Below are 26,743 nucleotides of genomic sequence, written 5' to 3'. Positions count from 1 at the left end.
TTGGGTGCTCAGCGTGAGGGCTACTGGTGCTGCTACGCAGTAGGAGATAGAGTCTGCCGCTGCCTCGCACGCTCCGGCCGAGAGCAACGCTGAGGGAGTCGGCGTGTGGTGGGGGCGGAGCTAACGTGACGTCACACTAAGGATAGGACGGTGGCTCAAAGGGGGCAAAAACCAACGCGTTTCGAGAGATAGCTACTCTCCATCAGGGTTATGCCTCCTAGCGTGCAGACCGTAAATATATAGCAGACTGAGCCTGATTGAAGTGACCACCTCAGGGTCACCAGACTCAAGCACCACGTTTAACCAGCAGGCAAAAGCGGTCACCAATACTCATTCATTTTGCAGCACCTGCATCATTATCTGTTCTGCACAGGATAATCATTCTGACCCTACCTGTTGAATTTGGCATGTTGTAAGGTCAGCATTTAGTGGTCATTCCCATTAGTTATTTCATTCCCCTATTCTGGTGTTTCATTTTTTCAATCATTTTATTGCTTTTTATTAGAAACAGGCTGCGACATTTCAATTTTAGTGCCTAGCAATGGTTTCATCTACAGCGCACATTTTATCTTGCTGACATATTCAAGTGAGTGTATAGAGCCTGGTTTAATTTGTTTCACTTTTGAAATATAACAATAAGTTAATTTCTATTTTAACCCTATACTATTTATTTAGCAGTTTTGGCATCCAAATGAGGGGCATTTCACGTCCGTATCAAGGTGAATAATCTCAGGATACTGCTATATATCCACTATCACACAATTTTTTATATACTAACAAGTGAGTACTCAGTTATTTATTCTTTATTTCCCAGCATAGCGCGGTGTATTTCTTTTCTCACTAGCTCCAGATTTGAAAATTAGAAAAAATGTCATCCTATTACGATTCAGCTCAGGAAATATTCGTTTATCGGCAATTTATAAATCAAAGATAATTGTATGTTTAAGGACATGAAATTTGCTATAGCAATATTGGACTTTTTTTTTCTCTTTTTCATCCTGCAGTTTGCGGGTCAATCTGGACATGGGAAAAATTGTCTACAGCTGGATGATCCGCAGGGACCCCAAGATCCCGGGAACCGTGGTCCGATCCAGTACAATTCCGGAACAGCTTGGACGAATCTCCTACCTATTGACTGACAAAACAGGTAGGAGCCAGGATCTAAGGGTAAAATCCCACCGGACTGTAATGGATCAGCAGTAGTGTTGAGCATTCCGATACCGCAAGTATCGGGTATCGGCCGATATTCACGGCATCAGAATTCTGATACTGAGTTCCGATACTTTTAGCATATCGAATACCGGAATCGGAAGTTCCCATAATGCTATGAGCCAGTTTGATTTGATTCAGCCAATGACAATCCTCAGAAGTGTGGGCACATCCTGTTAGGCATGTAGGCATGTTAACTAATGGCATGGCTGTGATTGGCTGCTGAAATGATGTCATGATGCACTATAAAAGCCGCCATTTCGGGTTCACTCTGCTGTGAATTCAGTTAGGGACAGGGTGCTGTTCAAGAATGTGAGGGACAGTTAGAGATAGCGATTTTCAAAATCACATTGTGCTTTACCCAGGCTACATAATCAACCACTGTAGCTTTCTTTTGCCTTGCTGCAGTGTTCACAGCTGTCTGCAAGGTCTGTGTGAGTACAGCTCACGCTGAGTAGTGTGTCCTGCAACCACGTCTGGTTGTAGGCCGCTCAGCGTGCGTCACTGCCTCATGCATATTTTTCTTTTATTGCTGCTCATTTTTCATTCTCCTATTATTGTGCATCCATCCGTATCCATCTACATTGGTTGGTTGCAAACACTATAGGAGTAGACAGCGGAGCCTCTGCAGTCTTTCAGTGCTAGTGCCCAGTTTTCTGCACTGTTCACGGCTGTCTGAGAGGTCTCTGTGTGTGAGTGCAACTCACGCTGTTGTGTGTCCTACAGCTACGTCTGGTTGTAGGCCGCTCAGCGTGTGTCACTGCCTCACACATATTTCTTTTATTGCAGCTCATTTTTCTTTCTTCTATTAGTGTGCATCCATCCGTATCCATCTACATTGGTTGGTTGCAAACACTATATAGGAGTAGGTAGAGGAGCCTTTTTTCTGGCTTGTGCCCTTCAGCCGCAGCCAGATTAGTATTACCCTATTTTTTGGAGCCTCATCTTTTGCATTGTAGGTTACCTTCCTGCATTGTAATAGCTCCAAAACGTTTGTGATACTATTGCTTTCAAATCTTTGGTCACATCCTTTTTGTTTTTTTAAAAAACAAAAAACAAAATAAAGTTCACCAAACACTCCATTTGACTGTTGTGTAGGCCACATTAGCTCATATTAAAGTGTAGTCCACACACACACTTTATAAAATTAGTGTTTCTTATACCTGTTAGCAGCTGTTCAGGAATAAGCACACTAAGCCCCCCTTTTGTACTTTTCTGCCTATCTTTATCATTCTACCAAGATGAAGAAGGCAGGGAGTAAGGCACGTGGGCGTGGAGTTTCAGCAGGGATAGGACGTGGGGATTCTGCAGGGAGAGGACGTGGGGATTCTGTGCCTGCTGCGGGCACCAGTGAGTCAGCATCCCCCAGTTTTAGCAGGCAACAGTCCTTTATGCGCAGCTTTGTAGGACCTTGCCGTACCCCACTGCTGCGGGAGGAACAAATTGAAGCCATTGTCGGATGGATGGCAGCTAACGCATCGATGTCAATGACTTCCACGTCCTCTCAGGGCCAGAGCACTGAAGAGCAACCATCTGTCTCTTCACCACCTGCCAAAGTGCCCAGGCAGTCAGAGAGCCCTGGACAGGAGCCATCACAGTCTCTACTTCTGTTCTCTGAATCTGTTGGCTTGGAAAGAGGGGGCCAGCCAAGCAGCATTCAAGAATGTGAAGAAGAGGGAGTATGCAGTGATGCGCAACTTCTTTGTCCCTCTGAATCTGAAGAGGCGGGTGTGCCAGTGCCTATGGTCAGCACACCTCAGTACGCATCAGATGATGATGAGACTCAGGTGCCACTTTCTGGTGCGTACGGTGCTGGCGAGACTACCCGGGAGAAGCAGGTGTTTGAAGAGGGGAGTGTAGATGATGAGGTCCTTGACCCATCATGGCGTGAGGAACAGGAAGGTGGTGGGAGCAGCTCTGAGGAAGAGATTCCCCGAATGGCCAAAACAGGAGGGAGAGGGAGGAGGCAGACTTGGTTGCCTGTAGCCTCCACTTCGGCACCCTTTAGGAGCATTCCTCTTCCAAAAGCCAAAACGGGCGCTCCCAAGACTTGCAGTGTGTGGTCCTTTTTTGACACCGTTGTAGATGATATTTGCTTTGTCAAATGCAAGCTGTGTCATCAGAAAGTCAAAAGGGGGAAAAATGTCAGCAACCTCAATACCACAAATATGTGGAAACATGTGCGGACCAAGCACGTGGTGGAGTTACAGAGACACACTGAAGACGTAGGCCAACCTACAGCACCACCTACCACCTCTTCAGCTCGTGTTGTAGCTTCTTCCTCCAGCTCACACACAGCTGGTTCGGCTTCCTCACAGGATCGCCATGGAAGAACCTCTGGCACTGTTGTCCAGAGACCCAGTGACATTCCACCCACAGCACCACGTTCCCGTTCATCCTCACACTCCCAGGCCACTCTACAGCCATCGGTAGCACAGGCATGGGAGAAAAGGTGGCCATACTCTGCAAACCATCCCCGAGCACAGGCTCTGAATGCTGGCATTGCCAAATTACTGGCCCTTGAAATGCTCTCATTCAGGCTGGTGGAGACTGACACCTTCCGGAACTTCATGGCATTGGCAGTCCCACAATACACCGTGCCCAGCCACTTTTATTTCAGCAGGCAAGCCGTCCCTGCCCTGCAAAAGCATGTGGAGGGAAAAATTAAACATGCGCTACTAAACTCCGTCAGTAGCAAGGTCCACCTGACCACCGATGCGTGGACCAGTAACCATGGACAGGGACGATACCTTTCCCTCACTGCCCATTGGGTCAATGTTGTGGAGCCGGGTACAGATCTCGAGAGTGGCGCTGTACGTGTTCTGCCAACTCCAAGGATTGCAGGAATCCAGTCTGTACACATTGACTCCTCCTCATACTCCAGTTCCTCAGAATCAGCGCTGCAGGAGCCTGTTACGACCGATATGAGCACAGCCGTGGCCAAACGTCAACAGGCCGTACTGAAATTAATTTCTTTGGGGAATTGAAGCCACACAGCGCAGGAGTTCTGGAATGCCATCAAGCAGGAGAGCGACGTGTGGTTTCTGCCAGCGAATCTCCAGCCAGGCTTGGTAGTGTGTGACAATGGCCGAAATCTGGTGGCAGCTCTGGGCCTAGGCAACCTCACTCACATCCCATGTCTGGCACATGTGCTGAACTTGGTCGTGCAGAGCTTTCTGAGGGACTATCCGGATCTTGATGCACTGCTGCACAAGGTCCGCATAGAGTGCGCTCACTTGCAGCGTTCCAGCACGGCAAGATCGCGCCTTGCTGCTCTGCAGCACCGATTACGCCTTCCGGAACATCGCATCATATGTGACCTACCCACCAGGTGGAATTCAACGTTACATACGTTGGAGCAGTTGTGTGAGCAGCAGGCAGCAGTCATGGAGTACCAGCTGCATCAGGCGCAAACAAGTCGCACTGTGCGCCGGTCACACTTCAGCACCACTGAGTGGGCCTCTATGAAGGACATCTGCCTCGTTTTGCGTACCTTCGATGATTCCACGTGGATGGCGAGTGCAGATGATGCACTAGTCAGCATGACTGTCCCCCTTATCTGCCTGCTTCAAAAAACACTGCAAGCACTAAGGGAGGAGGTTTTGGAAGAGGTGGAGGATGAGGAGTCCCAAATGCCATCTGCTTCTGGACAGTCTGCGCTACGTGGTTCCTCACAAAGGCCTAGGCAGGGGACACTTTGTGAGGAGGAGTCAATGGAGGAGGAAGACATCTCTCCAGAGGAGGGAGGTACACAATCCTCTAGTCAGTATGTACAGCGAGGGTGGGGTGATGCAGAGCAGGCAGAGATGACGCCTCAAGCAGGGGACAGCGTTTCTTTGGCAGTTGGGAGTCTGCAGCACATGGTTTATTTCATGCTGCAGTGCGGGAGAAACGACCGCCGCATCGCCCACATTCTCAACACGGCTGATTATTGGGTGTACACACTCCTAGATCCTCGCTACCGGGACAACTTACAAAGCCTCATAACACCGTTGAACCGGGAGCATAAAATGCGGGAGTACCAAGACACACTGGTGCAGTCCATCATGTTCTCCATTCCACCCAAGAGCAGTGCTGCTAGTGCTTTACAAAGCAGCTCTGTGCGTTGAGGCAGTGGAGGAAGCTCTGCACAAAGAGGGAGCAGAGGCAGCGCCTCAGCACAAGGCAAGACCAGTATGGCCCAAATGTGGCAAAGTTTTGTGTGCCCGCCACAATTGTCTACACCATCACAGACGGCTCCAGTCAGCAGGAGGCAACGTTTCCGTCAGATGGTGACAGACTGCATGTCTTGCCCTGTCAGTATACTCCCAGACGGCTCTTCCCCCTTCAAGTTTTGGGTCTCTAAGCTGGATACATGGCCAGATCTTAGCCAGTATGAATTGGAGGTGCTGGCCTGCCCTGCTGCCAGTGTATTATCGGAACGCGTCTTTAGTGCCGCAGGTGGTGTACTAACAGACCGTCGCACGCGACTATCCTCCGATAACATTGACCGGCTTACTTTTCTGAAAATGAACAAGGCCTGGATCTCGCCAGAATTTGCCAGTCCTCTTCCAGAATAAATAATTGGTGGGAATGTGGACAGAGCAGGAGACATTGCCGGACACACATCAGGGGATCAACAGACGTTACTGAACCCCAGTAACACAGGAACAAGTGTTGATTGTGCAGACACCACTTCTGAGCAGCAACTGGCGGTGTTGGAGGCCAGGGTAAATACTAGAGACAGAGTGGAGCCAGAGGCCTAGTTGGAGCATGTTTAAAATCAGTAGTAGTCTACAACAGATATTAAACTTGATGAAATTAGGCCTCAGCCTACACCCTGATTGACCCTGGGCTCCAACATCGCCAGTTGCTGCTCATAAGTGTCTTTGGCACGGGTACTCCCTCCTGCCCAGCCTGGGTCCAGCACGCCTGCTGTTTCCGAGTAGTGTCAACATCACTTTGCCACCAATACGTTGTCATCTCGTGTTGCGGTTGGGTTAGCCGAGTCTATGGTGCCTGCAGTTTTGGTGCTTCCTATGTGGGCTGTGGGTTCTGGTAATAAAGGCTGGTTCCGTAGTGCCAATAGGACATGCACCCCCTGTAGGACTGTGGGTTTCGGTAACTGCGACTGGCTCGCGGCCTTGCAACTTTGTTTTTCATGGGTACCTTCTGCTACCCATCTGGGTTCCAGCACCGTCAGCTGGTTCTCGGCAGTGCCTTGGCCTAGGTGCCTCCTTCTCGGTATCCGAGTTCCAGCAACGTCTGCTGGTCCTTGGCAGTGCTTTCTAGCACAGGTACCTCCTGCTTAGTAACCGTGTTCCAGCACCGTCAGCTGGTCCACGGTTGTGCCATTGGCTCTTGTTCCTTCTGCTGCCCCTCCGGGTTCCAGCACCGTCAGCTGGTCCTCGCTAGTTCCATTTGCTCTTGTTCCTTCTGCTAACCATCTGGGTTCCAGTACAGTCAGCTGGTTCTCAGCAGTTCCTCAGCCTTCTTGTACCTTCTGCTACTTTTCCAAGTTCGAGCTTGTGGAAATGGTTTTTGGATCTCACTCTGGATCTCCCTGACGACGACCACGACCCTGAAGACCACACCGAAGAAGACCGAAAAGATTACCCTGAAGAAGATGACCAAGAGGACAAAGAACATGAAGACAACCACCAAGATGCAGAACAACAAGAGACAGAAGACGAAGAAGCAGAAAAACCAAAAGCAGAAGAACATTAAGCATAAGACTAAAAATCAGAGCAAATGATTTTATCTAAATTATAAGCAGAAGAAGACTAAGCAGTGTATGGGGGTGAGTCCGTTCCTCCTCGTGATGCCCCTGGAAAATGCCTGCTGCTGCAGGCCAAACTGAACGCGGACAAATCCTGTTGTAAATCTTTTGTGACAGGCAGAACGGAAGGTGTAATCTTCAAACTTTTATAGATAACAACCACAGGAATGCCTGTCACAAATAAGAATATGATGAAGAAGAAGAATAGGAAGAAGATGAAGAAGTAAAATATGAAGAATAATAGCTGAATAAGAAGAATATGAAGAATGTAAAAAAAAAAGAATAATAGGAAGAAGGTGAAGAAGAAGATGAATAAGGTGAAGAAGTTGATGAAAAAGTTGCTGCTGTTGCTGCTGAGGATCATGAAGGAGAAAGTGTGGGAGAAGTAAAAAAGAAGGTGAAGAGCATGGAAGTAGTGAAACATACATATCTGACAAAATATAAAAGAGGTTAACATAGTCAATATCTTTGTAACTCCGAACGTCTTAAAAAAAAAAAAAAAATGTATTCCTGCTATTCCATTTGATTGGGCTAAACCTCTATGCCTTTAATGTCTCCTCCACCTCCCCCAATACATTCTACATTATTATTAGTTGTTTTTCTTCATGTAGAATTAATCTACAAGGAAAGAAAGGGGTTTTTTTTAATTCCGATATTTTGGTCCCATTGACTTGAATGGGACTTCTGGGATCGGAATCGGCGATACCCGATACTTTTTGGATATCGACCGATCCAATCCGATCCGATATTTCTCAATATCAGACGGTATCGCTCAACACTAATCAGCAGCGAGAAGCTTCTTTGATTTATTTTTTTATGATTTTTTTTTTTCCCTCTTCCTCCTAATATTTGAATATCATTTGACATTCTCGGATCTCCGTATTATCCTATGTGGACTTATAATAATATAATGGCTTGTCTTGTAGGGACCTTGACCCAGAACGAGATGGTATTTAAGCGTCTTCACCTGGGGACAGTGGCTTATGGAATGGACTCGATGGACGAGGTGCAGAGTCACATATTCAGTGTATACACACAGGTACGTTATAGAACACATAATGTATGACAATGCAGACCTTTGTGCTTTGTGTGTCCAGGTATAGGCTTTGAGTTGCGGACAAATAAGACCATATTAGATCCATCAGGTCATATCCGGATATGTATCTGGGGATAGCGAGGTGTAGGATTATTAGAAATTCTACAGAATTTTACAGAAATGATGTATTTAACCGTTGCCCAAAGATTCTGTAGTGTTAGAGTATGTACACACGGAGTCTTTTTCAGGTGGATAGTACCTGAAAATTTACAGCGAAACCACCACAAAAAATGAACATGGTGCACAGCAATGTAAAAACGAAATTGCTGCCTTAATTAAGAGAAGTAACACGCTTATTCTTTGTGCACATACTGCTAATTATAGTATAATTATCGCATCGGGAGGGCAGTAACATCACGATGGGGGCACATTTATGGCGCTGGGGGTGGCGACCCACCCACTTCCGTGCAGTCACAACCGGCAGGAAAGACGGTGTTTTGCGGCCTGTGCTGGAGATGGTGTATGGCGCCACGAGAGAGTGGCCGCACCCAATGTCCAGCGCAGGCCTCAAGCCGCGGTCTTTCCTGCCGACTGTGACTGCACGGAGGTGGGTGGTCAGGCAGCGGGATCCGGCGCGTGTAGTCAGGCGGTGGGTCCTGGCGGGGGTTCGGCGGTGGCATCCCTCTCATTACTCCCCCCTCATTACACCCCTTTCACAGCCTCATGATCACAGCGGCGGCCCGGATCCGAGCGGCGGCTGGGATCGGAGCAGCGGCCTGGATCCAAGCGGCGTTTGGGATTGCACCTGCGTCATGCATCCGAGTGGCATCACTTGGGTGTTCCAAAATGGCGGTCGGCATATTTCTGGGATGCAAGTAGCGGCCGGGGTGCAAGTAGTGGCCACTGGGATCCCAGCGGCGGTCGAGATCGCAGCGGTGGCTTGGATCTGAGCGGCGGTCGGGATCGGAGCGGCGGCCTGGATCCAAGCGGCGGTTGAGATCGCAGCGGCGTTTGGGATCGCACCTGCGTCCTGGATCCAAGCGGCATCACTTGGGTGTTCCAAAATGGCGGTCGGCGTATTTCCGGTGCGGCGCAGTGGATTGTGGGATTCGGGGACATCCAGATGGAAGTGGATGATAGACAATTTAAAGCAATTATATATATAGATTATAGTAAAAAGATGCCGGTGGCAGATCGGTCTCCCTCTTACAAAACTCTCCCCTCTCCAATCTGTCTTGAATGCTGCAGCCAGGATCATATTCCTCACCAATCGTTACACCGATGCCTCTACCTTGTGCCAGTCATTACACTGGCTACCCATCCACTCCAGAATTCAGTATAAACTTATTACCCTCACCCACAAAGCCCTCCATGGCTCAGCACCACCCTACATCTCCTCCCTTGTTTCAGTATACCACCCTACCCGCGCCCTCCGTTCTGCTGATGACCTGAGGTTAGTATCCTCAATAGTCAGAACCTCCCACTCCCGTCTCCAAGACTTTACACGTGCCGCGCCAATTCTTTGGAATGCACTTCCCAGGTCAATACGATTAGTCCCCAATCCCCACAATTTTAAGCGTGTCCTGAAAACGCATTTATTCAGACTGGCCTATCGCCTCAACACATTAACCTAACCTATCCCTGTGTGGCAGAGCGAAAAGTTTTACCATAACCAGGTTCCCAGCATCATGTTCCCACATGCTTTATGCATCCATTAGCCCTCTGTGTTTGTACTGTTACACACTTAACATTATGGCTGGTCCATACAATCAGGGCAACTGTTACCACCCACCTTTCGTGTCTACCTCTTTCCTCATAGACTGTAAGCTTGCGAGCAGGGCCCTCATTCCTCTTGGTATCTGTTATGATCTATGTGATTATTGTTATGCTGTAATGTCTATTGTCTGTACAAATCCCCTCTGAAATGTAAAGTGCTGCGGAATATGTCGGCGCTATAAAAATAAAATTTATTATTATTATTATTATTATTATTATCCGCCGCAAAATAACCAGCGAAGCCAATGTATGAAAAAAGACCACCAGCTTTCTGCTGAAGGGGTTTCGCCTAGTATCTTAATGATGTCATGTGCACATACCCTTAGGGTATGTGCATATTGAGTTTTGTTTTCTGAGCTTTAGGAGCAGAAATTCTGCAAAAACCATGTGTTTTGATTGGGAGTGGGAGAACTTTAGCTCCAAAAACTCAGCCAAACAACTTTGGTAGGAACACACTGTAATCAAAACTCGTGGTTTTTGAACTCCTCCTAGTTTTTGGAGAGTTTCTGAAGCAAAATCAAAAAGTGTAAACATAACCTTAAGCTAATCAAACATGTTGGATGAATGTCAGTTGGATTCTCCAACCATCTGATATGTGTGGTGGTGTCCCAACTCTCACCCGACATCAGGTGCCTGCCAAAAGAAGGATCGTATGTGCCGGCGGTGTATGCTTTTTCTCCTCTCCTCATTGAGAGCACATGCACTACTGAGTCAGCTGAGTGTGCACCTTAAGCCAGGTCCACACAGCCAGTATCTGGTCAGTATTTTACCTCAGTATCTGTAAGCCAAAACCAAGAGTGGGTGATAAATCCAGAAGTGGTGACGTGTTTCTATTATGCTTTTCCTCTGATTGTTCCTCTCCTGGTTTTGCTCATCAATACTGAGGTAAGATACTGAACGTGTGAACGAGGCCTAGGTTAGGCCTGTTTCACACATCAGTTTTTTCAAATCAGTCAAGATCCGCCGTTTTTTTTTCCCATTGAGTTGCATTACCGGCGGATCTTGACGGATGGCCATCCGTTGAATCCGTTTTTTTGCGGATCTGCCAAAATTTTGGTGTCCGCCGACATGTCTGGACGGACCATGCAACGTTTTTCCGAGCGGCCGGATCCGCATTTTACATTGCGCATGCCCGGAGGATTTGCTTTGGCCGCAAATTTAACCCTGTTCTGGCGGCTGAAAAAAATTCTCTCTTTCTCTCTCTTTCTCTCTCTTTCTCTCTCCCTCTTTCTCAATCTTTCTCTCTCTTTCTCTCTTTTTCTCTCTTTCTTTCTCTTTCTCTCTTTCGTTCTCTCTCTTTCTCTCTCTCTCTTTCGTTCTCCCTCTTTCTCTCTCTCTCTCTTTCTTTCGTTCTCTCTCTTTCTCTCTCTTTCTCTCTCTTTCTCTCTCTTTCTCTCTTTCTCTCTCTTTCTCTCTCTCTCTCTTTCTCTCTGTCTCTCTGTCTCTCTTTCTCTCTGTCTCTCTTTCTCTCTCTCTTTCTCTCTTTCTCTCTCTCTCTTTTTCTCTCTCTTTCTCTCTCTCGCTCTCTTTCTCTTTTTTCTTTCTCACTCTTTCTCTCTACCCCCCCTTCCCCCCCCCAGGCAGCGGTTCCTTTAACCCCTTAAGCCCCAAGGATGGTTTGCATGTTAATGACCGGGCCAATTTTTACAATTCTGACCACTGTAACTTTATGAGGTCATAACTCTGGAACGCTTCCATGGATCCCGGTGATTCTAAGATTGTTTTCTCATGACATATTGTACTTCATGTTAGTGGTAAAATTTCATTCAAATAACTTGCGTTTATTTGTGAAAAAAATGGAAAATTTTGAAAATTTCACAATTTTCCAAATTTGAATTTTTATGCCCTTAAATCACAGAGATACGGCACACAAAAAACTTGATAACTAACATTTCCCACATGTTTACTTTACATCAGCACAATTTTGGAACCAAAATTTTTTTTTGTTAGGAAGTTATAAGGGTTAAAAATTGACCAGCGATTTCTCATTTTTGCAACACCATTTTATTTTTACGGACCACATCACATTTGAAGCCACTTTGAGGGGTCTATATGATAGAAAATACCAAAAAGTGACACCATTCTAAAAACTGCACCCCTTAAGGTGCTTAAAACCACATTCAAGAAGTTTATTAACCCTTCAGGTGCTTCACAGGAATTTTTTGAATATTTAAAAAAAAAAATGAACACATTTAACTTTTTTTCACAAAAAAAATACTTCAGGTTCAATTTTTTTTATTTTACCAAGGGTAACAGGAGAAATTGGACTGCAAAAGTTATTGTGCAATTTGTCCTGAGTACGCTGATACCTGATATGTGGGGGGGAACCACTGTTTCGGCGCATGGCAGACCTCAGAAGGGAAGGAGCGCCGGGACTTTTTCAATGCAAAATTGGCTGGAATTCAGATCGGACGCCATGTCGCATTTGGAGAGCCCCTGATGTACCTAAACAGTGGAAACCCCCCACAAGTGACCCCATTTTGGAAACTAGACCCCCCAAGGAACTTATCTAGATATGTGGTGAGAACTTTGAACCCACAAGGGCTTCACAGAAGTTTATAACATACAGCCATACAATTAAAAAATCATATTTTTTCCACAAAAATGATCTTTTCACCCCCAATTTTTATTTTTCCAAGGGTAACAGGACCCTAAAAGTTATTGTGCAATTTGTCCTGAGTACGCGGATACCCCACATGTGGGGGTAAACCACTATTTGGGCGCATGGCAGAGCTCGGAAGGGAAGCAGCACCATTTGACGTTTTTGGCTGGAATTGAGATCGGACACCATGTCGCGATTGGAAAACCCCTGATGTACCAAAACAGTGGAAACCCCCCACAAATGACACCATTTTGGAAACTAGACCCCGCAAGGAACTTATCTAGATGTGTGGTGAGAACTTTGAACCCCCAAGGGCTTCACAGAAGTTTATAACATACAGCCATACAATTAAAAAATCATATTTTTTCCACAAAAATGATCTTTTCACCCTCAATTCTTACTTTTCCAAGGGTAACAGGACCCTAAAAGATATTGTGCAATTTGTCCTGAGTGCGCTGATACCCCATATGTGGGTGTAAATGACTATTTGGGCGCATGGCAGAGCTCGGAAGGGAAGCAGCGCCATTTGACGTTTTTGGCTGGAATTGAGATCGGACACCATGTCGCGTTTGGAAAGCCCCTGATGTACCAAAACAGTAGAAATCCCCCACAAATGACACAATTTTGGAAACTAGCCCCCTCAAGGAACTTATCTAGATGTGTTGTGAGCACTTTGAACCCCCCAGTGCTTCACAGAAGTTTGTAACGCCCGGGCGTGAAAATAAAAAAATCGTATTTTTTTCCACAAACATGATCTTTTAGTCACCAATTTTTTTATTTTCCCAAGGGTACCAAGAGAAATTGGACCCCAAAAGTTGTTGTCCAATTTGTCCTGATACCTCATGTGGGAGAAAACTACTGTATGGGGGACACGTCGGGGCTCAGAAGGGAAGTAGTGACGTTTTGAAATGCAGACTTTGATGGAATGGTCTGCAGGTGTCATGTTGCCTTTGGAGAGCCCCTAATGTACCTAAACAGTGGAAACCCCCCACAAATGACCCCATTTTGGAAACTAGACCCCCCACGGAACTTATCTAGATGTGTGGTGAGCACTTTGAAACCCCAAGTGCTTCACAGAGGTTTATAACGCCTGGGCGTGAAAATAAAAAAATCATTTTTTTCCACAAAAATGATATTTTTGCCCCCAATTTTTTATTTTCCTAAGGGTAACAGGAGAAATTGGACCCCAAAAGTTGTTTTGCAATTTGTCCTTAGTATGCTGATACCCTATATGTGGGGGTAAAACACTGTTTGGGCGCATGGCAGAGCTTGGAAGGGAAGGAGCACCATTTGACTTTTTCAACGCAGAATTGGCTGGAATTGAGATCAGACGCCATGTTGCATTTGGAGAGCCCCTGATGTGCCCAAACAGTGGAAACCCCCCAATTATAACTCCAACCCCATCCCCAACACACCCCTAGCCCTAATCTCAGCCCGAACCCTAACCCTAGCCCTAACCCTAATGGGAAAATGGAAATAAATACATTTTTTTTATTTTATTATTTTTCCCAAACTATGGGCGTGATAACGGGGGGTTTGATTTACTATTTATGGCGGTTTTTATGTTTGGCAGCAGTCACACGCTAAAAGACGCTTTTTATTGTAAAAATAGTTTTTGCATCACCACATATTGAGAGCTATAATTTTTCCGTATTTTGACCCACCGAGTCATGTGAGGTCTTATTCTTTGCGGGACGAGTTGACGTTTTTATTGGTACCATTTTCGGGCACGTGACATTTTTTGATCGCTTTTTATTCCGATTTTTGGGACGCAGAATGAACAAAAACCAGCGTTTCATGAATTTCTTTTGGGGGGGTGCGTTTACACCGTTCCGCGTGCGGTAAAATTGATAAAGCGGTTGTATTCTTCGGGTCAGTACGGTTACAGCGATACCTCATTTAGGTCTTTTTTTATGTTTTGGAGCTTTTATGCAATGAAAACTATTTTATATAAAAAATAATTATTTTTGCATCGCTTTATTCTGCGAGCTATAACTTTTTTATTTTTTTGCGGATGACGCTGTATGCTGGCTCGTTTTTTGCGGGACAAGCTGACGTTTTCAGCGGTACCATGGATATTTACATGCGTCTTTTTGATCGCGCGTTATTACACTTTTTGTTTGGCGGTATGATAATAAATCATTATTTTTTGCTTCGTTTTAATTTTTATTTTTTAAGGGGTTCGCTAAAGGGGTTAACTAATGGGACAGTTTTATAGGTCGGGTCGTTACGGACGCGACCATACCAAATATGTGTACTTTTATTGTTTTTTTTTTATTATTATTTTATTTTTTTTTACTAATTTATTTAGCGATTTTTTTAAATTATTTTTACACTTTTTTTTTTTTTAACTTTATTACATTGTCCCAGGTGGGACATCACTGTCCTGTGACAGATCGCTGATCTGTCACATCACAGATCAGCGATCTGTCACAGGCACTGTGCAGACTTCTTCATGCCTGCGCTTTGCAGGCAGTGAGGAAGTCAGCTCCCTACAGACCCCCGAAGGTCCCCGTCACCATCTTGGATCTGGGGGCCTGTAGGGAAAGATCCCCCTGCAGCAGCGCTGCACATTGCGCTGCCGTGAGGGGCTCAGGGAAGCACGGAGGGAGCCCCCTCCCTGCCGATGCTTCCCTTTAACCCCCGGTACACCGCGATCGTGTTTGATCGCGGTGTACAAGGGGTTAACGTGTCGGGGGCGGTCCGTGACCGCCCCTGACACATTGTGCCGGGTGTTAGCTGTGATAATCAGCTGACACCCGGCCGCGATCACCAAGTGAGCGCCGCTGATCGCTATGACGTATTATCCCGTCCCTGGTAATTAAGTCCCAGGGCACATGGACGGGATAGTACGTCTCATGGCAGAATGGGGTTAAAATTCTTCCTTCGATGGATCCGTTAAAACAACGGTCCGGTGCCAAACGTTGTGGTCAGTACAGGAACGGATCCGTTGTCCGCCATTTTAGCGGATTTTAACTGACAGCAAAAACTGATGTGTGAAACAGGCCTTAATAGGTATCAGCAGGCCATCAATATACTCAGTGCAGATTATAGGGAGGTCATATTCCCTGCTGGGTATCTACTACCCAATCCCCTCCAGCTTTTTTCAGAAATTCATAGCAGCAAGATAAGAACTGGGAAAACACAATCTTCAGCAATAAAAAAAAAAGTTGTAATATTATACGCATATGTGAAAAGAGCTTAGAATAAAAGTTTTTTACTAAGGCTATGTGCACACATTCAGTATTTGCAGCAGAAAAATCTGCTGGAATGTTGGCAGTAAAAATGCAGCATAAAATACGCAGGTTTTTACCACATTTTTGCATGCGTCTTTGCTTTTTTTTTGCATTCTTTTAAATGGTTGAAAAACTCTGAACGAATTAATATGCTGCAGATCTGATACTGTGTCACATCTGCAAGGAAAAAATAGGCAGCGTATGCATGAGACTTGTGAAATCGAATTCACTTCGCTGGTACAGTAAGGCCTTGAATTTTTTCTTGGGGAAAAACGTGCCAAAACTGCAACGTGTTAACATTCCCTTAGGGTTCTTTTGTATAGCGTTTCTTTGTATGCACCATTATATAGAAATTATCCAGTGCTGTGAATGAAGATGGAGATTAGCAGCTATAACACATGTGGCGCTCCACACCTCCCAGACAAAAAATGTGGCATGTTAGAATCTAGCCTGTCACTCTGTGCTTTCTCCGACAGACAGCGGTAGGCTCATGCACATTAGATTGTTGTTGAAGGGAACCTGTCGGCTGACTCATCGACTCCATTATTGCAGCCATGTGCGTTTCACTCTGAAATACCCCCAGCCTTGCTCCTTTTTCAGTTGGGGTACTCAGCGCAGGGAAAATCCACTGGAAATCTGCCTCTTGGACTAATCATTTTGTCCCTTCTTCCCTGCAAGACATTTAAAGGGGTTGTCCGGCCTTGGAGTAAAAGTCTGCAGTCACTGTATCTGACTGCAGACTTGTGAATCATCACAACGTGCGCACTGCACGCTGTGGGGATTCTCTGGTGCCGGGAGCTGGCCATCATGTGACTGCAAGGCCACATTCGTACTAGACTTTCGCGCCCATCTAGTTGGCATGTGACCGCATCATGGAAGACAGTGCAAGCAATGTGACGATTCACAAGTCTGAAGTCACGTAGAGTAACTACAGACGTGTAGCCCAAGACCGGACAACCTCTTTGAATGTCTTCAGGGTTCAGCCAGGGTTCAGGCAATCTAAATAAGCTTTTGGATCCATTTTTATCTGGGGATCATGAGCCGACACCAATTAAACCATATATAATACAGAAGATTCTGGCTGAAATGACAGCTGCATTGAATAATTGCATAAAACCCAAAATAATATGATTACTTCAAAACTCTGCTATAGGAGTAGCTATATAGGAGTTATTGTAAGGTTCACTGTAGCAACTTCCTTGTCTCCTTACTGATTCTTGTAGAGTTTTGTGTACATGCCAAAAATAGCCAGTGCTGTGTAAGTTAAGGCCCTTTAAGGTAGATAAAGATTTATACAGGGAGACAGGGATATCACATGATGATAATGCACAGTATCATGGAGTACACGTTACTAGTGATAAGCAAGTATACTCATTACTCGAGCTTTCCGAGCATGCTCGGGTGTCCTCTGAGCATTTTGGGCGTGCTCAGAGATTGTTTGAGTCCCCGAAGCTGCATGATTTGCGGCTGCTAGACAGCCTGAATACATGTGTGGATTCCCTAATAAAAAGGCAATCCCTGCATGTATGATGTATTCAGGCTGTCTAGCAGCCACAAATAATGCAGATGTGGGGACTCAAACATAATCTCCGTGCACTCCAAAATACTTGGAGGACACCCGAGCATGCTTGGAAAACTCGAGTAACGAGCACACTTGCTCATCACTATGCGTTACCTATCACAGAACACACTCACAATGCATGTTTCGCATCAGGCTTCATCAGGGGAAACTAGGTCAGAACGAGGCTCTCCTAGACTTACACTAAGAGCTTGTGACCGTCACTTCTAAAGGCGACGCAGAACCAGAGCGGCGCCTGGAAGAGCTGAAGACGGCAGGTGGTGAATATAATACTAAGGGCAGGGAGCATAGAGGAGTGGCACCACTCCAGCACTGAAATCTAATATATAAAGCTCAAGTGTGTGTATGTATGTATGTGTGTATGTATGTGTGTATGTCCGGGATTAGCATCCGCACCGTCGCAGCTACAGCCACAAAATTTGGCAGAGTCACACGTCTGGACCCCGAGAGTGTCCTAGGCTATGTTGTGAGGCAAAATTTTAGCCCCGCGCGTTCCAGTTCTCCAAACACTTTTTCCCCATTAGGTAGATAGTGGCAAAATTGTGTATCAAGCCCCGCCCCTCATTATGATGTCCTAACGGTTGCCTTGGTGACGCTGATGTCATCCTAGGTTGCAAGCCCCGCCGCTCATTATGATGTCATAATGGTTGACTATGGGATGGAGGATGTGTGATGGGTATATGGGCACTGGACTATGGGATGGAGGATATGTATGATGGGTATATGGGCACTGGACTATTGGATGGAGGATATGTATGACTGGTATATGGGCACGGGACTATGGGATGGAGGATATGTGATGTGTATATGGGCACTTGACTATGGGATGGCGAATATGTACGATGGGTATATGGGCATGGGACTATGGGATGGAGGATGTGTGATGGGTATATGGGCACTTGACTATGGGATGGCGAATAGGTATGATGGGTATATGGGCACTTGACTCTGGGATGGCGAATATGTATGATGGGTATATGGGCACGGGACTATGGGATGGAGGATATGTGTGATGGGTATATGGGCACGGGCCTATGGGATCGTGGATATGTATGATGGGTATATGGGCACGGGACTATGGGATGGAGGTTAATTATAATTAGCTATAACTAACCAGAGCACAGTTAGTTACTATGCCTGGGCAGCGCCGGGCTCTTCACCTAGTAAAAAAAAACCCAAAAAACTTGAGTGGTGCATTAAGATCAGTAGTCAAAATATGGGACACAGTGTATTTCTTGCCAATGCTGCTTTTTTTGGTGAATTTCCTGTATTGTCGTATTGGATGCACACACTGGAGGCTTTCAATGTGCGAAGGCTTACGCCGCACGCTTCATCCGGACTCTTTGGTCTGATATATGGTTTCCCTGGCGTCGACTCACAGGCCCCAGTTAAGCCTCTGAGTGCACTGTATGATGAAACACTGTAATAGTTCACATGAAAGCCAGTGGATAAGTGAGATTTATGTGTTACCAGAGAGTGGCGTACTGCGTAATGCACATCCACCATCTTGGACCCCCCATTTTTGTTGGGCTGTTGACAAGTGAGTTAAGAAGCTGATTCTGTGATGTGTGATGAGAAGCATTTCCTTCCACTGTAGATCTGATTCATGGCTTCCATTACTGTTTCCATTCAGTCACCTATTGACCTGGAAGTGAAACTTTCTTGTGCTCCTCCTGACACCAGAGGTTAACAGATCAGGAAGCACAGCCCTGTGTCCGCTGCTTGACCAGCCTAATTAAGCAATTGTCTAATTACACCAGGAGTTTGGAGGCGAAAACTAAAAATAGTCTTAAAAAATATCTCACAGAAACACGTTGGGAAGTCCCAGAGTCAACATCTGTTTTAGGTTTCCATTAATCATATCCATAAAGGGCTGCCCGGCTCCTGACTGGAGGGTCACTCGCTCTCGAAATGTGTTTCTAATGCAGCGTATAACCCGACAGGTTTATTATACACATTTGATCCAGCTCCTGCCGCCGCCACCACCACCGCACCAAGACATTTATCTCATAGTCCTGTGAACTTCTATGCCCCAACAGCTACCAAATGCCACACAATGCCTAATAACGGCAAATATATCAGCCGCGTCGTGGGTGAATTTGTAAGTCTGTGAAGAGTCCATGGCATTTATCAAAATAAAATGCTGAATGTAAAAAATAATTGTATGATTGTAAATAATAATTGAATAATAATTGAATGATTGTAAAAAATACATGAGCTATATTATACTATACTATTGAACTATATATTCTATCGATTTTTTTTTGTTGTTGTTGTAGAACTCCTTATTAATGTTAACTAATATGTTGTGGTGTGTGACCCTTTAAAATTTCTCTCTCTCCTCTCTCAACTACGGTATTTCTGTCAATACACTCTCTCAACTCTCGCTCTCCGAACCCTCTCCAAACCCTCTCTCCAAACTCTCTATCCCTCTCTATCTTTCCGAACACTCTCTCCCTCCCTCTCCGATCCCTCTCCAAACCCTCTCTCTCTCTGAACCCTCTCTCTCTCCGAATCCCCTCTCTCTATCCGAACCCTCTTTCTCTCTCTCCGAACCCGCTGTGTCCGAACCCCTCCTCTCTCTCTTTCTCTGAACTCTCTCTCTCGCTATCCCCCTCTCTCTCCGAACTCTGTCTCTTGCTGAACTCTCCCCAAACTGTAAGACATGATTCCAGGAGAAGTCTGTGTTAGGAGTTAAGCCCCGGACACCTAGGTATCCAGTATGAAACCTGAACTTCACAGTTTGGGTTCGCTCACCTATAGTTGTCAATCCAAATCGTTACTAGCCCCACCCCATAAAAATGAAATGTGTCAAATATATAAAAACACTTTTTTGGAAAGAGGAACAAATTTTTAAGAATTAAGATTTATTTTAGTGGTCCATACTGGTCATAAAAAAATATGAAATATGGACTCATATTTCCTATATTTTCACTGATATCGCCAAAAAAAATCGCATGTCTGAAAAAGAATTTTTTTTTTACTGCTGTTCAAATCACATTTAATATAAGACCCAAAAATGTGCATGGTCAGGGATGGTGTACCAGTGGTCTGGTCCTGATCTGGTTAAAATGATTGTGCCTGGCAGCTTTTCTTCATCCAACTCCTTCAGATTGACAGATCTATACACACTTAGGCCGGATCCTACAATGTCATAACCATTAATATACCGGCCTCTCTCTCCAGCCTTCTCATGATCCTCCTGCACAGAAAGGCACCACCACCAAAGTGAGGAAGACGATGAGCAGCCGCGTTTACGAAGCTGTAAAGGGGATCGCCCTCTGCCATGTCGTCACCCCTTCCTATGAGTCCAACGGCGTGACAGACCAGGAGGAGGCAGAGAGACAATTTGAAGATTCCTGTCGAGTTTACCAGGCGTCCAGCCCCGATGAGGTAAAGTCCGGTTTATTAATTATAGGAGCATTTGTTACCTTCTGAACTTTGACTCCATTATAAATTAATTTACATCTGCTGTTTTTTTTTTTCGGGGCAAGGTAATATATGACTAGTAGAATATTGGTTACAAAGGTGATTAATTATTTGGAGTAGATGTTGGAGGTAACAATTAGAAATGCATTCTTTCGGGGCACAATGTAAAAATTTTGCAATGAGTGACATTGTTGTACGTCATATGGCGGATTTGGCTCTGAGGTTTTGAAGGATCCAGATTGGGACCTCCGCTCCATTGGTTGTGTATGGCACCTTCAGAAATAACCGAGAAAGGTCCTTGGCTTTTGCTGACATTTTTATAGACTATGGATAGAGCGGAGGTCGAGAATGTGCACCTTCACTCCTTTCCAGAAAAGGCTGTCATTCTAGGGATCGTTGGAGGTCACAGTAAGTTATTCCCAATCCCATTGATTGTGTATGGGACCTTCAGAAATAACCAAGAACCGTTCTTGGCTTTTGCCGGCTTTCTTATAGGCAATGGATAGAGCGGAGGTCGGGAATGTGCACCTTGACTCTCTTTCAGAAAAGGCTGTCATTCTGGGGATCGTTGGAAGTCCCAGTAAGTTATTCCCAATCCCATTTATAGGGGATAACTTTCTATTTTGGGACTATAGTTCCCCTCCAACTCTGTGCTATGTTGCCTGTGCTCTTAGGCTGCCTTGCTGACTCTCAGTAAAAGGGAAAAGAATTTAGGGTTACTTCTCCCCATATATGGTATGTCGAATTTGTGCCGGTAAAATATGCAGGATTACAGTACAAATGGATGACATTTTACGGATCTCGTCTACTTTATGTGGATATTTTCACGTGTAAAAATGACATTTTGTGGATTTTCATACTCATTTGGTGGTAGAAATGCCAGCTATTTTTCGGGGCTTTGAGTGAGTGTAGGCGATCACATTAATATAAATGTGTGACGTTGCTGACGTCTCTTTGTCCTCACCGTACAAATAATTATAGGATATTTTATATCCTTTTATACCCTAAACCTCATATGACCCAGACAAGGGGGCAAATTAGTAGTTCAACCAATGATTTTTAGGATACTAAATAAAAAAAAAAATGAAATCTCCTTTTAGCCTTTCCAATAATACAATTCATTGCTTCGTCTCTCACGGTCACCTGCCTGTTCATTATTTCCTATGGGGACTTAACCCAAACACATAGCGGTATAAATCTGCCTATTACGATGCTCTGTATTATATCGTCTCCTGTTGCGTCATGTGTTGGGATCCGTTGCTGCTCGTCCATTACCATATCCAGGAAGGTGAGATTCTGAATTAAGTAAGAAATTGTTTATTCTGTCTCTTCTTACCCTCAAATTTTTACCAGTTGGCATAAAATTCGTTTCCTTAGACAGAAGGCAGGATTTCCTAAATTTGTTTCCTCTGAGAAGCCCCTGTCCTGAGCTATCTGTTACAGCCCCCCGGGCAGAGCCGTCCGCTGCTACAGTAAACGGATACAAGTAGATGGCAGATAAGGGGCTCAAGAACTCGGTTAACCAGCGGCCGTGTTATTCCACTCAAGGAGTCACTTTCACTCTGGGATTCGTGAAACCCCAGCTGGAGGACGATACTCCTATATTTGTATATTAATGACATACCGTACTTAGAAAAAATTAAATGTGTTTTCCACCATTTCCCCAAACTTGGGTACGTCATAAAATAGCTTTTACTTAACCCTTGAATCCCTCTCTGTCACACCGAAAGGTCTTGCACAGTTCTGCAGCAGTCATGTGCCGTGCATCTTTCATGTGACCTGCAGCCATGATATTTTCAATTGTGGAAAGTGACAAGTAAAGCCAGTGATTGTCTGCAGCAGTCATGGAAATGGTGGGCGAGATTAACATGACTGTAGCACCGTTTGGGGACCACCATAGTGGCAGGAAATTTGGTGGTTAAGTAGAGATGGGAGAGCCGATTTGCATGACTTCGGTTCATTGGGCAGGTCAGTATTCTGTGACAAGTGGACAGGAGCCCTGCGAGTCTCCTTACATTTCCAACTCCTCTTTGGATTAGCCAAGCTGATGCAACGTCATGTTTGCGTAATGCCGCGAAGGTGAAGTTGCTCCAGCCCTGGCTAATCAAAAGAAGAGCTGGTGAAGCCATGAGGTAAGATGATTCGCATGCCTCTCGTCTCGCACCGATTACTGACCAGGCTGATAGACCGGAGTCTTATGAATCAATTCTCCCGCGTCTATAGGTAAGTAATGGTTCTTTCTGTGATGCTAGTCACGACTCACAGACAAACCGTTAAGTAGGGTAGTCAAACGTTCTGGGGTCAGATACCATGGGAGCATATAGTAAACTAAAGGGTGAACACAAAGGCGAAGACTGGTCACGGTCCGAAGTCAGAATACCAGGAAGATAGTGGATCAGAGTAAAGCGACTAGGCAAATGGATGGTCAGAACGAGGTCCAATGTCAGGCAGCAATAGATCAACAAACAGAGCACAGGAATACAAGGCAAACCACTGAGCAAATGCTATGTTTGGCAGAATTCTGGGTCATGCAGCCTAGATAACTAACTGGGTATATGCTTGAAACAAGGAACACTTGAAGGAATCTCAACACCTCATGGTCTCAGATTGGACGGCTGAGCTGTCAATCAAAATGCCAACAGCTCAGCACACTCCTGCACTACATTGGATGACTAAGTTGTCAGTCACTGCGTCCAAGACCCACTGAGTGGAGCAACCGTGACACTTTTTGTACTTTCTAACGTTCCCATCTCATTGCCAAATTTTGTACAATTCCCTCTTTAAATTTAATTATTACATAGTGAAAATATCTGAAACTTATATTTATAAATAAATATATTTTTTAAATTTTGTGTTCCAATTCTTCGTTTTACCGGCACAATAGATTGTCTAAGCAGTGTACGATTGTAGCAAACCCTCAAAGCCCTGTTTCATAAGAACACTCTTTCCCGATTATCAGCCCTTGTACACAAGTTGCCAATAACCTAACAAACAAGAAAAATTGCTTTTTTTATTGGGTGATGGAATCGTGTATGCTCACATAAGAATAATCGTCGGCTGTGCATAAGCATGGTGTAAATAGGGGATGTGATGCCAACAAGATGATGCTGTATGGGAACACATCCTATTATAGATTTTTTGTAAGCCCTTATCCATGCAAATGAGCATGGATCCACCTATATGTAGGTGTTCCGTTGTAGTGTGTATTTAGTGAGGGACATTATCATGTGAAAATGATCTATTGTTTAAATCAAGTTTTTGTGTTAAATGCTTTTTCTTTTATTTTGGCAATGTTTTTTTTCCATATCACACGCTGTTTTAAAAATACTAAATAGAAATATATAAATCTTCTAATTTTCACACTGACCTTTGGGACTCTTTTTAGACTCGAGTTTGCTATTTTTTTTCAGGAAACAACATATGTACATGGCTACAGTGGTCAAACCCTGACCATATGTTTTGTATTGAAGTCTCTAATGAGCTTGTGCAAAAGAGGAGGAGCTTTGACAGCACCTGTTTTGATTGGTGGCTCCTGCATCATTAGCTGTGCATGACAAGTAATAAGATAAATTGCAAAAAAGTTGCATAAGTCATTCCTTACCGCGAAAATTAACTTAGTTACAAAAAAAATAAATCAAAGAGATTTGGTTAAATTCCTGTGAAAAAGGCTTCACGGCACCCAAGAAAGTCCACAAAGTGCCAGTACCATCTTTTAAAGAGGGTTCAGCTATGGGATCCATTTAACATCAGTGGAGAGCTTGCTCATGGATGGCAGCAGGCAGAAGCCGGTTTGCTCTAAAAACATCAAAAACAGAGTGACTGGGGTAAAGCGATGAAGTCTCTTCAGACTGTTTGGGACAGTGGAAGAATGAATGTCCAGAGAAGAAAAGGTTAACACTGCCATGAGTCCTGTGTGATACCAACCGTGAAGCCTCCGTAATACGCCTTTATATTAAATACAATGCCATAGCCTTTTCTTTTCTTTATTTTTTTCTTTTTAGAATATCTCATCTAAAGATATACTGATATATATCTGCCTGTCTGAGGCCAACAGGAGCCTTGGAGTCATAGAACTTTCTCCTACTAATCTGAGGGTCCTGCTCACGGTTTAAATCTATATGGAAATGAGGACACAATAGGTAGAAAGTGTTTGTCATGTCCGGTCCAGCCATCATTATTGGGGAATTTCATATTAAGCTGCATGATGCGGTCATCAGCCAGTATCAGTCTAAGTACAGTCATCAAGTGCTATTGGGTGCATGGGAGATGTGGAGGCAAATGAATAGGAACCAGATTCAGAGGAAAATTTAGATATAGGAATCAGGGAGGGTTAGATTAGTGAATTGAGGTGATAGGCTGTCTAAAGAGAGGTGTTTTTAAAGCCCGCTTAAAAATGTGGGGGCTAGGTATTGGTCTGATCGTCCGGTGTAGTGCATTCCATAAAACTGGTGCAGCATGAGAAAAGTCTTGAAGATGGAAGTGGGACGTTCGGATTATGGAGGATGTTCTTCTTAGATCAGTTGCAGAATGGGAGGGCACAGGTATGGTGATGACAGAAATGACGAATGAAATATAGGGATGTGCAGAAATGTGGAGAGCTTTGTAGGTAAGAGAGAAGTTTATATTGTGCTCTGTAGCGGATGGGTAACCAGTGCAATGACTGGCACATGGTGAAGGCATCAGTGAAGCGGCTGGACAGTAAAGTGTAAGGAGCGGAAACCAGATTGTAAGGGTGCAAGAAGAGTGATCTGAGAGATAGTGAAATTGACCAGTGAGCCAAGTGTTCTAGGAGTTTAAAGATGAAGGGAAAATAATCTTTATTTAATCTTTATTTTTATATAGCGCTAACGTATTCCGCAGTGAGATAAGAGACTGGTCTGTAGTCAGCGGTGCAGTTCTATAGTAGAATGTGATGCAGGTAAAATTCAAGATGCTGATCTGCGTGCAGCCCTAATTCTATATGATTATTGTTTGTGCCACTATTTGATGGCTGTGTTGTTCGGTCTGCGCAGAACGATGCGTCTTCCTTATTTTAAGGGCATAATCCTGTGATTATTGTCTGTAAGCGCTGACGGCAGTAGAATGGCATATGAGCACCCTCTAGTGACTTTTCTGTGTAACTGCAGCAGATATATTTCTGTTCTCCAGTGGTTAAATGCCAACTGTTATATTAACTTTTACATGGATGATCATTTTTAGAGTAAAAAGAAGGTTAAAATTAAAAAAAAAATTGGAATCTAGCCACACCGCAAATCTGAATATATAGATGTGGCTTTAATCCCTCTCAGGCTTTCAAATGCAGCTAATGATTAATCAGAGGTTTTGTGGGTAGGGGGGCGCAAGCATTAAAGATGAGGTGAGAAATTTATTGGGACATGGGAAGTGTTTCCTGGACTTCTCCGAATGTATTTTGGTGAAACATGTGGCATTAATTGCCTTTCTTTATCCTGTATAAACATCTGCATTGTTTTCAGGCTCAGGAAGGAAGTGGAGACGTATAAACTATTGTTTGATTACACTCCCTTCTTTTAATCTAAAGGAATTATTTTGACATGGCATTAAATCAATGGGGGCAGAGGTGGGGGGAGCTATAATAAAACTTACAGACGCTTCTGGGACTTTGGAGCGTAATAATGGGACGTTATGAATTGGATGAACATGTACGAGGCTCATGAATGGAATCTAAACTGTGATTATGATGATTTTCACAAATTCTATTTGTATAATATTTCAGGAGTAGACTTTCATACAGATGTATAATCCACTTCAGTCCAATGATACTATCCTTAAAGGGTTTATTACTCTTTTTCTTGATGGATATTTTTGGATAGTGCTTGTGAAAACAAGCAATTTTGCAATTTACTGCTTGTTAAAATTTGCAGCCGTTTTTGAGATATTAACACTTTTCTTTTTGTTTACATCTTGTTGCCTAGGTGACCGACCACCACAGCTGTCTAGTTTTTAAGCAGTGCGCTGAAGCTGGCCAGGATTAGGAGGTAACAGCATGCTCAAGCGATCCTACCAGCTTCAAGCCAAAGCATACAAGCTCAATAGAAAACAGCTTGTAAGCACTGCACATGATTTGCAGTGTTTGCACATGATCTAATAGAGGTGGTTG

At 44.5% G+C, this 26,743-nt stretch overlaps 1 protein-coding gene across 1 annotated transcript in view; it reads left to right on the top strand.

The window, feature by feature from the left end:
• Positions 1–26,743, top strand: part of ATP9A (ATPase phospholipid transporting 9A (putative)) — a 148,288-nt gene that overhangs the window by 66,555 nt on the left and 54,990 nt on the right. Inside the window, exons 12-14 of the mRNA XM_073580616.1 lie at positions 1,005–1,147; positions 7,894–8,006; positions 20,383–20,589. Of these exons, the coding sequence (XP_073436717.1) occupies positions 1,005–1,147; positions 7,894–8,006; positions 20,383–20,589 (463 nt within the window). The remainder of the gene's footprint in view (positions 1–1,004; positions 1,148–7,893; positions 8,007–20,382; positions 20,590–26,743) is intronic.

The sequence above is a fragment of the Dendrobates tinctorius genome, unplaced genomic scaffold, assembly GCF_039654945.1.
Source record: "Dendrobates tinctorius isolate UK_male_01 unplaced genomic scaffold, ASM3965494v1 ptg000065l, whole genome shotgun sequence".
Classification (NCBI taxonomy): domain Eukaryota; kingdom Metazoa; phylum Chordata; class Amphibia; order Anura; family Dendrobatidae; genus Dendrobates; species Dendrobates tinctorius.
This window is presented reverse-complemented; position numbering and strand designations above follow the sequence as displayed.